Genomic DNA, 14,089 nt, shown 5'->3' on the forward strand with positions numbered 1-14,089 from the left:
TATCTGAAATACATTTGCTATTGATGTATGAATTATAACAATTATAACCAAAAAAATATATATATCAAGATTTGTTCAAAAAGAGTATACCACTATCTTTTCTTAAAAAGCTTTAAGTAATATACAGTTTCTTAATATGTAATGGATGTTTTTGGAACACCTTGAAGGATTTGTTTTTGTGTTGATAGTAATTAATATTGTACTATATTGTAGTTGAGAAGCTAGTGTGGTGTGACTTGAGGCGTGTTGCGACGGCAGGTTCGTGGAGAAGGGCAACCTGGAGGTGCTGCTGTTCACGCTGCAGTCGCGCATGCGGGCCAACAACCAGAAGCCCTACACGCCCAAGGAGGGCAAGATGATCTCCGACATCAACAAGGCCTGGGAGCGGCTGGAGAAGGCGGAGCACGAGCGGTGAGTGGCGACGTCGACTCAGTATTGCAATAACTTCATGTACACTGGTCGCACTGATCTGGACCCTCTCGCCGTCCATCCGTCCGTCACTTCGTATGGACTCAGTATTGCAATAGAACCAAGTTTCACATTTTTTTAAAACTTCATGTACACTAGGTCGCACTAATCTGGACCCCACTCGCCCGGATATCCAGTTCATCGGGGTAAAAGTTTCATTTTGTTAATCCTCCCATCAGTTTGTAGGTTTAAAATATAGCTCAACGTATTGTGTATTATATTTAAATTTAAATTAAAATTTAATAAACATTATATTAGATAAAAAAATAATTATATTTAAAGGTATTCAATGTAAAAATAATAATAAATATTCACGAATATAACCATTATAAAAAGAAAATGAACCAGAATAGTTGGACTCTAGTGTACTTCAAAAATTTTAACCTCAAAGAATGCTCAAAGTTCCAAATTTTTTTTTTTTTTTTTAGTCTTGTGGTTTTAGTATATTTGACTAATAATGAAGACAAGATTTTGTGGTGAATTGTTATTTAATGTAAATAACACTGTGGTGAAAGTGTGTGTTACGTTAAAATTGCAGGTTAATATTCTCCGAGCATCACTATAGCAGTTGAAAGAGAAGTTGACTGGTGTTGACAGGGAGCTGGCGCTGAGGGAGGAGCTGATCCGCCAGGAGAAGCTGGAGCAGCTGGCCGCCCGGTTCAACCGCAAGGCCAGCATGCGCGAGACGTGGCTCAGCGAGAACCAGCGCCTCGTGTCCCAGGACAACTTCGGCTTCGACCTGGCGGCGGTGGAGGCGGCGGCCAAGAAGCACGAGGCCATCGAGACGGACATCTTCGCGTACGAGGAGCGCGTGCAGGCGGTGGTGGCCGTGAGCCAGGAGCTGGAGGCCGAGAACTACCACGACATCGACCGCATCAACGCCAGGTGCGGCAGCCGTCGCCATCGCAGTTTCAGTTACTTCAGTTTTTGTCTTCTAAATTTGGTGGAATTCTTTGATATTTGGCCTCTAGCCCTATACTTTAAGGCATGGCTGTTGCAAGGCTTAAAAGTACTCATACTGAACTAATTAAATTTGTTCGATATTGTTTTTTAGAATACATAACTTTTAATTTTCAAAGCAGTCTGTAGAAGAGTAAATGTATTAAATTTAATGAGTACTTATTGCCTGAGCGAGATTGTTCAGCTCTAGTTAACAAGGCATTTTTGGTACCCTTATTGCGCTTGTGAAAAGAAGTGGACCACGTGGCCTAGTTGTACCGCGTGGTGAAGAGCGTGTGGTTTGTGCCGCAGGAAGGACAACGTGCTGCGGCTCTGGAACTACCTGCTGGAGCTGCTGCGGGCGCGCCGCATGCGGCTGGAGCTGTCCCTGCAGCTGCAGCAGAACTTCCAGGAGATGCTGTACATCCTGGACTCGATGGAGGAGCTGAAGATGCGGCTGCTGTCGGACGACTACGGCAAGCACCTGATGGGCGTGGAGGACCTCCTGCAGAAGCACTCGCTGGTGGAGGCGGACATCAACGTGCTGGGCGAGCGGGTGAAGGCCGTAGTGCAGCAGTCGCAGCGGTTCCTGGACCAGGAGACCAGCGAGGGCTACCGGCCCTGCGACCCCGCCATCATCGTCGAGCGCGTGCAGCAGCTTGAGGTACTGCCACCCCCGCTGCCCTCTTAACATTTCCTAGGATTCTTACCCTTCTACAATGTGAGTGTTCATCTTTTATGTTGTGTACATTATTTTTTTTTGTTTGATCCGTGATGCCTAGATTTGATTTGAGGGGTGTGTTTGAGGTACTTGATCGGAATTCAAATTTTTTTACGGAGTTTTTTATATGGTTTGAAAATAGGTAATGTGGAGTCTAATTACGTAATTTTATTTAGCTTAAAAGTTAATCAAAATATTTTGTACAAAAATTTTTGAATTGTTTAATTTTTATAGTCCAAAGTTTAGTACCGACTGAATTTTTTTTTCCTCTACATTTTAAAAGTCCTGCTCTTCATGGCAGGTTTTCCTGGCCGTATTTTCTCCTTTCTACTGTACCAGTAATCTGTCATTGACAACATGATGGTAGGATAGTCTGAACAAACTGAAGAAATGTTTGCTAGTGGCAAACGCCGGGTACTTTGCACCTGGCCGATGGGCTTGTTCCGCCCGTGCCCCTCACCCGTGTGACTATGCTCGCCGGCAGGACGCGTACGCGGAGCTGGTGCGGCTGGCGGTGGAGCGCCGCGCGCGCCTGGAGGAGTCCCGCCGCCTGTGGCAGTTCTACTGGGACATGGCGGACGAGGAGAACTGGATGAAGGAGAAGGAGCAAATAGCGTCGCAGGGCGAGATCGGCCACGACCTCACCACCATCAACCTGCTGCTGTCGAAGCACAAGGCGCTGGAGGGGGAGATGTCCAGCCACGAGCCGCAGCTCATGGCGGTGGTGGCCGTGGGGGAGGAGCTGGTCCGGCGGCAGCACTTCGGGGCGGACCGCATCCGCGACCGCCTGCAGGAGATCCTGGGCATGTGGGACCAGCTGCTGAAGGTGGCGGCCCTGCGGCGGCAGCGCCTGGAGGAGGCCGTCGACTACCACCAGGTGCCTATCTCTCTCTCTCCCTCTCCCCCCCTATCCCCCTATCCACCTCTCTCCCCCTCTACCCTCCCCCTCTCTCTCTCCCCCCTCTCTCCCCCCTCTCTCCCCCCTCTCTCCCCCCCTCTCCCCCCCCCTCTCCCCCCTCTCTCCCCCCTCTCTCCCCCCTCTCTCCCCCCTCCCCCTCTCTCCCCCCTCTCTCACCCTCTCTTCCTCGCCCTCTCTCTCACCCTCTCTTCCTCGCCCTCTCTCTCACCCTCTCTTCCTCTCCCCCTCTCTTTCCCCCTCTCTCTTTCCCCCTCTATTTCCCCCTCTCTTTCCCCCCCTCTTTCCCCCCCTCCCCCGCCTCCCCCGCCCCCCGCCTCCTGTGACCACCACTAGGACTCGGTCGAACGAGTGACGCGTGTATGTGTTTCCCTTCTCTCTATTGGTTGAATCCATGAGTGGATAAAAAAAAATCCAGTACTTTTATAACAACTTAATTCTTAATGTTCTTTTCGGAGTTTGAAAAGAAACTCCTCGTTTTAATCTCAAGTTTTCATATTTGTCATTAAGATTTTGTTAGAACTGAAAAATTTCTTGAATGAAGTAAATTTTGTTGTGTAGATCTAAAACTAATCAAACGTATTAGTCATGCTGTATTTTTTTTTAGTATTGTTGCTACATAATCATTATAAGTCATGTAACTGTTGCTGAATAACTACATTTAAATTTGTGATGCTTGTTGTATGAAGAAATTAATGTTTGTGCGTGTTTCGTGGACTTTATTTCCCAGTCTGCTAATTAATGTGCATTTGACGCAAATATAACTCACCTTGATGAGACTGTGTTTGAGAGGCGTGGTTGACGGGACGGCCGTGTGCGCCAGTTCTTCGCGGACGCGGACGACGTGGACATCTGGATGCTGGACACGCTGCGGCTGGTGTCGAGCGAGGACGTGGGTCGCGACGAGGCGAACGTGCAGTCGCTGCTGAAGAAGCACAAGGACGTGACGGACGAGCTGAAGAACTACGCCTCGGCCATCGAGGCGCTGCACCAGCAGGCTGAGCAGCTGGGCGAGCAGGACCGCCGGTCGCAGGAGGTGAGGCGGCCGTCGGTCGGAACATCAGGGAAGACCTTATTTATTTGATTTGTACCATGCCACACCAACAGCACAAGGCTCCAACGGTGGGCACAACATTTGGGACGAGTACAATACAAATACGGTAACATTATTAACACTATAACAGAACAAATACTAGTACAAAACAAATAGTACGACAAAAATAAATTTATATATATATATATATATATATATATATATATATATATATATAAAATTGTTAGATTAATTTAGAGTAAAATTATATAAGATATATAAAATATTAGTAATAACGAGAATTTTACTTGGTGTTGTGTCTATTATATGTAGTTTGTAATGAGTCTATAAATAAGATCATTCTTGTTATAAATAGTACATAAACTAGAAAAGAGGCGAGAATTGAATTGGGGGATTCTCAGTCCGGTGTTATCAAGAATACAACATTTTGTTTGCTGTAAAAAAATTTTTTAAATAGTCTAGATAGCATCTGAAATTAACTGTGAATACTTTTTTACAAATGTTAAAATTCTTTCTTTCATTATTTTGTCTTTTTTAAATTGTAGAATTCGCTAGTACAAATAGCACATGTGACTGTCTGGAAGGCCACAATGTTTTTTTTCTTCTTTGGAACAACTCTTTTCGTGTTCAAAATATATTTATAAAATATAGTAGATGCACGGTAGCCCTATCCAAATGATACCAAAATAACTCTTTGTACAGTAGTTCTGTGGAACAGACTTTAAGATAGCATAATTTTCTATCGGGCCTTTTTTTCATTAAAAGATTTCCTCTGGAAGGTACCATGATATAGTGTGATTTCTCAGTAATTGAAGGAACTTGTTCCTCTCCCCAGTTGCCCACCATAGTTGACAATGTTGAGCTGTGTCTCGTGACGGGCGTGTGGCATGTGGCGTGTTGTGCACAGGTGCTGGAGCGGCTGGAGAGCATCGACCACCGCTACAAGGAGCTGCTGGAGCTGGCCAAGCTCCGCAAGCAGCGCCTGCTCGACGCCCTGTCCCTCTACAAGCTGCTCAGCGAGTCGGACGGCGTCGAGCAGTGGATAGGGGAGAAGGTGGGTGCCTCCTCCCTCCCTCCGTTCACCATCTATACCATGCTTCGCCCGGGACACGATTTAGATAAGACCGCAGCGAAATGTAACCAAAAACCTTTAATCAATCAACATTCTGAAAAAAACTTAACTTGTTTGGTACTTAGCGTGAACTCTTGTACATAGAACTGTGTTGTGAGTTGACTTTGTGGCACTTGTTCCGGACCAAGTGATAAGAGACAGTTTAAATCACCCGTGCCCCAGCTCTTTACAGTTTGGCACCATGTTGGAACACTGCAAGGGTTGGCGTCCATAAACCATGAGAGTGGCATCCCTGCAGTGAGAAACAAAAAAAAAACTGTCTTCGTTTTGATCGGCGTGACGGCGGTAGGTCGCAATGGTGCGGGCTGATGCTATTGTATAATTTATGTTGCATCGTCGGTTAAAACCATCTCGATACAGTCCACATTAACATAACTTAAATTTTATCTTTTATTACAAAAATTTAATTAAATGTAATTTATTTAGCATCACTTTATTACCAAACTGTATAAACTAAATATATTCGGGGGAAAAAAAATTATTAAGTTTGATTTTGGATCTCTTATTAGTAACACTTTATAAGTTTTTAAATAAAAGACTGCACATTTTTCAAACTCAGAAAAATTTGCAAATATTGTTTTAGTTTCCTGAGAAGTTCTCTTCTATACATGCTTATTACTAATGATTGTATTGTAAAAGTGAATTATGTGCCATTTTAACACTAGGCAATTTTGGTGAAATAAGTATAGTAATAAAAAAATATTTTCTTTTTACATATATATTAATAATTTACAATACTTCATGAATCAAGACGAGGTATGAAATAAAAACAATTACCTTTGAAATCTCCTGTTTAAAACATGTAATTGATCTAAGAATAAAACCATAAAATCTCGTCTCTCCTAACAACGTATTTAGTTATTTCCAATTTTTCAGAGGTTTATAAAAATGTTCCTTTGATTCAACTTATTTAAATTTTTTTTAAGCAATGCTGTAATATAATTTTTATTATAAAGCAAGGGATACCTTCTGCTATTGGATAGAGAAATTATTTGGTAGAAAACAAAAATAAGTATTGGAAGAATGAAAATGTGAACTTTGAATGAATTAAGAATGCAGTACGTGTAAAGGAAGCTGGTGTGAGAGAGGTGGGCTGAGAGAGTGTGTGTGTTGCGCTCGTCGCCAGGACCGCATGCTGGAGACGATGGTCCCGGCCAAGGACATAGAGGACGTGGAGATCATGAAGCACCGTTACGACGGCTTCGAGAAGGAGATGAACGCCAACGCGTCGCGCGTCGCCGTGGTGAACCAGCTGGCGCGGCAGCTGCTGCACGTTGAGCACCCGGACTCCGAGCAGATCGTGGCGCGGCAGAACCAGGTGGGCTTCGTGTGGAAGTCGTTGGAATTAAAAATTTGTAGGGTCTTTGGGAGTCAGGGGCGCAACAACAGGGGGGTGGGGGAAGCAAGGGAATTTTGCTCCCCCCCCCCCGGAACCCTTGAAGTTGGGGCAAACGGGGGCAAAGAAAGTGCTGTGTAATCAATTTTTTAGATAACAAAACTGCTTAAATAGCACCATTTTCCACCTTGAAATAAAAATTTTTTTTCCGGGGGAGGACCTCCGGACCCCCCCCCCCCCCCCCCTTCTCCCACTTCAATAGGGTGGATAGATGATTCTTATAAAAAAGGTATATTGCCCCCCCCCCCCCCCCCCCCCTGGAAATTTAGTTGCTGCGCCCGTGTTGGGAGCAGTATGTTTAACGCACACTCCGCTGTAAATCTTTTATGATTCTAATTGGAAATTGGATGGTTACATCTATACAAACTTTCGATTACTGTTAAATCCTTTGAGGAGATAGATTCGAAGAATAAAAATTGGAGGAATCCAAGTAAATTCATAAATTTGACACGGAAAATTTCTTTAAGTATATTAGGGCTATAAGGTAGTGTTTTTCATTGTACATATCCTAGAAGTTAAAACTAATCCTTGAGATATTGTACTTTTAATATCTTATTTTATTATATGATTAACATTGCTGTATGTATATATTCGGGAAACTTTTTTGTGAAACTAACCTTTAAATATTTGAATTGCTTAACACATTAGTTAATTTTTGATCCTTGACATCTTGATTTGATTTGAGGGGTATGTTTGAGGTACTTGATCAGAATACAATTTTTTTACGCAATTTTTTGTTTAGTTTGAAAAATTTTAGAGTTGTGTGGAGTCTACTTATGTAATTTTATTTAGCTTAAAAGTTGATCAAAGTATTTTGTATAAAATTTTTTTGAGTTGTAAACTTTTATAATCTATAGTTTAGTACGGACATAAATTTTTTTTTTACTGTTACTGTTGTGATTCAAATTTTAACTTTGCAACATCTTGTTTGAAATAAATAAAATTCTCTATTTCTTTATAGCTTGTAGATGGCTATTGCCCAGTTACTGCACAGGTGTCGAACTAACTGCAGTACTGGCTCGTGTGAGAGGTTGAGAGGTGTAGTTGATGGTCTGACGGAGAGTCGCGTGTGCTGCAGCTGAACCACAAGTGGGCGGAGCTGCGCGAGAAGGCGGAGGGCAAGCGGGAGGAGCTGAACTCGGCGCACGGCGTGCAGACGTTCCACATCGAGTGCCGGGAGACGGTGTCCTGGATCGAGGACAAGAAGAGGATCCTGCAGTCGACGGACAGCCTGGAGATGGACCTGACGGGCATCATGACGCTGCAGCGCCGGCTGTCGGGCATGGAGCGCGACCTGGCGGCCATCCAGGCGAAGCTGGACGCCCTGGAGCAGGAGGCGGACTCCATCGGCTCGGAGCACCCCGAGGAGGCGGCGGCCATCCGCGAGCGCATCGCCCAGATCCAGCTCATGTGGGAGCAGCTCACGCAGATGGTGTGTCTGCATCCTTGCTTTCTCTTAACCAGCTCCCTTCCGTTCATCTCCTGGTGCAACAAACTACTTTTTGAATATTTAATTTATCTTCTCCAGCACTGTACCCCGCCTGACAGCTGTACAAGCTCCCTTCGGTTCATCTCCTGGTGTAATAAAACTACTTTTCGAATATGTATTTAATTTATCTTCTCCAGCACTGTACCCCGCCCGACAGCTGTACAAGCTCCCTTTGGTTTATCTCCTGGTGTAATAACAGTACTTTCTGAATGTTAAATTTATCGTGATATATTTTTGTATTTAAATATTAAACATTTTAAATTTCTGTTATGATAACATTACTTTTCATCTTGTATATCAAAAGCCGCTTTACTTTAGTCCAGTTTATTTGTGTAAATCTTCTTTATGGGCTTTTGCGAACTTGTATCCCAAAAAAATTGTGTGTGCAACGTGTTAAAGGTCTTTTAGAATGCCTTCTAAGTCTAACTTGACTTATTTTTGCCGGAGTAGATAAAAACCCCACCACACAACTTGTTGGTTACCTGTTAGCCTGGCGTGAAGGCAGCGTGTGCGTGTTTGTGTGGCCGACAGCTGAAGGAGCGCGACTCGAAGCTGGAGGAGGCGGGGGACCTGCACCGCTTCCTGCGCGACCTGGACCACTTCCAGACGTGGCTGACGAAGACGCAGACGGACGTGGCCTCGGAGGACACGCCCGCGTCGCTGGCCGAGGCGGAGAAGCTGCTCAGCCAGCACCAGAGCATCCACGAGGAGATACAGAACTACACCGAGGACTACAGCAAGATGATGGAGTACGGCGAGCGCATCACGGCCGTTAGTGTCTGCTTTCGTTTCGCGCTGTACGCCTCAGTCACTGTACAAAACCTAGATCATCCACCTTTTTCTATTTGGCCAAATCGTTCTTTTGACGTGTCATCCATTTTCCTTGAATTAATTCTTTGCAATTGATATTAAGTAGGGATGGGCCAATCATATCCTCAAATACCAACAATTTAAGGGGGAGGGGGGGGGTGGTGTGTTTTACGAATTCCATGCTTCATCAATTTTCTAGGTCCCTATCTCTAAAGCCCGCCGCACACGGTACAACATTCCTTACAATATCGTAAGCTAGGAGTCATACTGGCTCTACTACTAGTTTCTTCACTCAAATTCAAACTGGATACTAGTAGCTGTACGAGCTGGGCTACTGGTTTTGCATAATAGACTGCGTCCTATTTTCGTTGCTTGGTGTGCTCCAATAGTTGAGGAGTGGCCAATCAGAACTCACGAAAACAACACGAGGGGTTGTTTACACTTTTAAGCGCGCATGTCGTGATAGACGTGGACGGAAAGGAAGTGGAATAGTGACCAACTCCTCGTTTTAATAAATGCATACAAAGAAGAGCCTTGTTTGTATGCAGTAAAAAATGTGAATTATCATAATAAAAATTTGATGTGGAAAATATTCTCTTAACAAAACTAGTAAGACAGCTAGAAACTTGTAGCGCACATAGTGTTTCAGCTTGTAGCATACACAGTACAGAAACCAGTAAGCATTCTAGTAAGCAAACTAGTAGGAAATATTGTACCGTGTGCGGTGGGCTCGAGCATTGGGGTAGAGATATGTATTGTGTTGATGGTGTTGTGGTTGGCTGGGACGGAACAGGAGCCGTCGACCCAGGACGACCCACAGTACATGTTCCTGCGGGAGCGTCTGAAGGCGCTGCGGGACGGCTGGGAGGAGCTGCACCAGATGTGGGAGAACCGGCAGCAGCTGCTGTCGCAGTCGCTGAACCTGCAGATGTTCGACCGCGACGCCAAGCAGGCGGAGGTGCTGCTGTCCCAGCAGGAGCACGTGCTGAGCAAGGACGAGACTCCGGTACGCTCCTGCGCGGTAGCCACGCGCAAGTCATGCTACGAGATTACCTAGTAATCCCAACTAAAGCGACTAGTAAACTATAAAATTAAAAAAAAAAAAAAACTTTGGGCTCACATTTAAATGGCACACAGTTAAATGGACTTGACTGAGTAAAGTTTCGTGTTTTTTTTCCTGTTGCCACCTATTTCATGTGAAGTATTTGTATTTTAATATATTTATTTTATTTAAATTTGAAATCTAGTTTACTTCTTGAACTGTTAGCATGACTCAACACTTTATTAAGAATATTATCTTTTTAGATAAGGTGCGTAATACTTGTTGCAACCTTATTTCGTAAAATGAACATTTATGTTGTTTACATGTTTAATACACACCATTGATTATTCTTTTAAAGCGTAGTTGTAAATTTTTCATTAATGTAAAATTCGGCTGGAAAACTGAAATAACCAAAGACTTACTGAACTAGTATGGGGAAGAAGCTCTCTGAGGTCTAGTGTCAGGTTTGATGTGGAATAATAGCAGGATAGGGTTTGGGGTTTGGAGAATGCTTGGAGTGCAGGTGGTCTGAACACGGCAATGCGTAATGTGGGATGGTTTTATGGTGAGAGCGTGTACGTGTAGCAGTGTTCTGTGAGCAAGTTGTTTGTTCTGTGCGCGCAGACGAACTTGGAGCAGGCGGAGAACCTGATCAAGCGGCACGAGGCCTTCCTCACCACCATGGAGGCTAATGACGACAAGATCAACAGCGTGGTTCAGTTTGCTGGACGCCTCTGTGACGAGGGTCACTTTGCAGGTGGGCTTACTTCATGCAGTCTCTTTGAGTAGAGGAGCTCGGAAATTGGTTGCACATTTTTTTAGTAGCGGATGGATTGCAATTTGCAAATTTGAGCCAATTAAGAGTTCATGGTTAATTTACAGAATGAGATTGAACCACCATTTTTCGTAAAACGTGATACCTATTTGACATGTGCAATGACCATAAAAATAAATCGTTATTTTGAAATGTTGAATCAGTGAAACTTCGTAATCATGTTCATACTATTAACTATTTCCTGAAATGCACAAATTTTTAAAGTAGTTTTTGTTGCATGATCTTAATTCTCTGAAAAACCTACCTTCCTCTATTTACATTTCAAAACACTAAAAATGAGGTCATATATAGAATATAAGGCCTGCTGTAAGTCATATCTATATCTATTAAATGAGCAATTCTTGTATATATAACTTTATACATTGACATCTCAGAAATGGCTTTAACCATGTGAATGAAAATTTATGTTTAATATTTTTAAATTCTAGTTTATGTAATTATGTGTCTTTCCCTGAAAAAACCACAATTTTACCAAACGAAAATAAGACTGAGTTAAGCTCGGTCACCCTGGTACTAGGGTGGTGATAATTGAGTAAACCTTGAAAAAACAAATTGAATGCCTTGAACATGGATTTTTTTGTGCCGCAGCATCAGTTAACTGTCAGTGGTGTTCAGAACAAAAGAATCAACATGAGTGATAAATCTTGTCTTCATATCTTTCATTGTCCAGTTAAAATGTGAGGGTTTTTTTTCCCCATGATAAAAATGCTAGTATATACCGTATTTACTCGCATATAGGTCGCCATCGCAGATAGGTCGCACCCATTATTTAAGGTCTTGAATTTGGTATTTAAGATTCCCCCCATATAGGTCGCACCGGTAATTCATTACCGCGCCGTGCGCGGAGAAAGGTCATTGTACTCGATCAGCTGCTGTTACGGCGCGCCTGCCAGCTCTCTTTGGTCACTGAGCTGCGCATGCGCAGTATAACTCACTCAACGCTCCGCCCAGACTCATGACCTTCCATCAGCAGCCAGCCAATAGATGCGAGCTTAGCGGAAAAAAATACAAGCTCCACCTCCCGTGTACCAGTATTGTCCAGTTCTAATACCAGTTTATTGGTATACGCACCAGTTTTCTCGCTGCCGTGACATGTTCAAGTTTACATCCATCTTGATGTCTTGATACCAATAATTAATTACAATCCTTAGAAATAAATTGTTAGTTTAAAAAATATGTGTCAACTGTACAATACTTCCGAAATTATAAAATACGTATAAAACAGTTACCAAGACTCCGCTCATTTTATCTTGTGAAGTTTGTCTCGTACCAGTATTTCGGCTAAGTTGTGACATAAATACAGTATCAGAAATTAACAATCAGCCACGTTCATACATTCGTGGGTTTACGTTTTTTCCTCGTGCATTTTAGATTGTCTCCTGCTATAATTACTCGGACTTTTACACGCCTAGGCTTAAATTATAAAATGTTTAGAAATAAAAGCAACTTTTCATGTTATAAAATATGTATATTTTGCGATTTAAAATGTTTATTGCCGACTATAAACTTTACGTTTTTCACGATGTTTTTAGGCCTACTAGCTAATCTTATCTACTCTTAAAGTACCCACAGTATTTTCTGTTTGTTTATGGTTGTTACGTGACGTAAATAGCGGGATGGATTTGATTTTTGAGTCGTAATTTGTGTGAAAGTATTGAATTGGACTAAATGGGAACTAAACGGGACCTGAAGAATATAGTGCAAATAACGGGTAAACGTAAATAACAGTAACGTGAATAAGGGGTTTTGCTGTATGTGTACATTGTAAATAAATTTGCCTATACCTATATAAACTTCTTTTTCACATTTTAAAGCAAAATATTGCAAAAAAAAATTCCTCAAAAATTTAAAAAAAAAATTGTTCGTCACATATAGGTCGCACTTCATTTTTTCCCCATCAAATCTGGTAAAATTGCCGCGACCTATATGCGAGTAAATACGGTATTTCACATGGTTTATTGCTATTATTTTTTTTACATGAACATGTTTTAAAAAAATAAAATTGTTGTTTATAAAAGTGGGGGAAATTGTAAACAATTAAATTGTGGAAGGAAAAAAAAATTAAAAATAAATCTGAGATCCTGGTGGTGTACACTTTTTGTTTTAGTAATTTTTTTGCTTGCTTTTTAAATGCAACCATCAAATGTTTGGGATGCGGGATCACAAGTGTGTGCCGAGCCGCTAGAGGCCAGATCGAGGTCCTGACGCTGTGTGGTTGTGCCTTGTGACCGATCTGACTGCTGTGTCCTTGTGTTCCAGCGGACAAAGTGCACAAGAAGGCGGAGAGCATAAACGACCGCCGCAACGCCAACAGAGACAAGGCCCTGGAGTACATGGACAAGTTGAAGGACTTGCTGCAACTTCATCAGTTCCTACAGGCAAGCACTCTCAGTCTTGCCAACATGGTTTTCCAGAGGTCAAACTTGTGCACGCTTGTCTAACGTATTTTCAGATGTGCGGTAATTAATGAGACTGCCTGACTTTCCAACCAAACTCAAACTTAACACCAAAGTTAATTGATTAATATTTGAGCCACTTCAATGTATAATATTATTTAAGTAGTACTTCTAAGTAAAGTTTGTTTTCAAATAAAGCAAGAATACCTGTGTGGAGAATCGGAACAATTTATACATACCAGATGTTTATCTGTTACTGTCCAAAAGAGTGGACTAATTTTTTTAAATTTTTTATTGCAGGATTGCGAGGAACTGGGAGAATGGGTGCAGGAGAAAAATATCACTGCGCAGGACGAAACCTATCGTAGTGCCAAGACCGTTCATAGCAAGTGGACGAGGCATCAAGCGTTCGAAGCGGAGATTGCTTCCAATAAGGACCGGCTGGTCAAAATACAACAGGTAATTTAAATACATGTGTGTGTGTATGTGTGTGTGGGGAAACTATTGTTGTCAGATTTTTATTGTAGAAGTTGAAAAAAAAAAGGGTTGAAAAAAAAACTTCTTTACCATGAAGTTTCCAGAAAGTTTCCAGAAGAAATGAGTAGTTCAAAATGTGCCAAAAGGGATTTTTTTAAAGTACTGTTAAAATTAAGAAAATATATATGTTTACTTTTATTGTCTGGGTTTATTTGCAGTGATTAAGTTGCATGTACTTAGTTTTAACGTTTTCACATATTCTCCCTATTATGTGTATTTGCTTTATCCCTTTTTTATTTTTTATTCTTCCTCCTTGCCATTTTTTGTAGTATTATCTACTCTTTCTTTCTGTACCCCCTACAACTGTCTCGTTATTAACAACACAGAAGCGTGGCAGGGCCGTAATTTGTCATG

General features: G+C 42.4%; 1 protein-coding gene across 21 annotated transcripts in view; it reads left to right on the plus strand.

Annotated features, from left to right (window-relative positions):
* Positions 1-14,089, plus strand: part of LOC134534298 (spectrin beta chain) — a 137,319-nt gene that overhangs the window by 86,878 nt on the left and 36,352 nt on the right. For all 21 annotated transcript variants that reach the window (XM_063372644.1, XM_063372642.1, XM_063372647.1 and 18 more), the window contains 13 exons: positions 259-411; positions 1,066-1,353; positions 1,720-2,071; positions 2,613-3,005; positions 3,868-4,080; positions 5,006-5,152; positions 6,357-6,548; positions 7,705-8,058; positions 8,647-8,886; positions 9,719-9,931; positions 10,592-10,724; positions 13,062-13,180; positions 13,499-13,657. In XM_063372644.1, the coding sequence (XP_063228714.1) occupies positions 259-411; positions 1,066-1,353; positions 1,720-2,071; positions 2,613-3,005; positions 3,868-4,080; positions 5,006-5,152; positions 6,357-6,548; positions 7,705-8,058; positions 8,647-8,886; positions 9,719-9,931; positions 10,592-10,724; positions 13,062-13,180; positions 13,499-13,657 (2,956 nt within the window). The remainder of the gene's footprint in view (positions 1-258; positions 412-1,065; positions 1,354-1,719; positions 2,072-2,612; positions 3,006-3,867; positions 4,081-5,005; positions 5,153-6,356; positions 6,549-7,704; positions 8,059-8,646; positions 8,887-9,718; positions 9,932-10,591; positions 10,725-13,061; positions 13,181-13,498; positions 13,658-14,089) is intronic.

Source organism: Bacillus rossius, chromosome 7, assembly GCF_032445375.1.
Source record: "Bacillus rossius redtenbacheri isolate Brsri chromosome 7, Brsri_v3, whole genome shotgun sequence".
Taxonomy (NCBI): Eukaryota; Metazoa; Arthropoda; class Insecta; order Phasmatodea; family Bacillidae; genus Bacillus; species Bacillus rossius.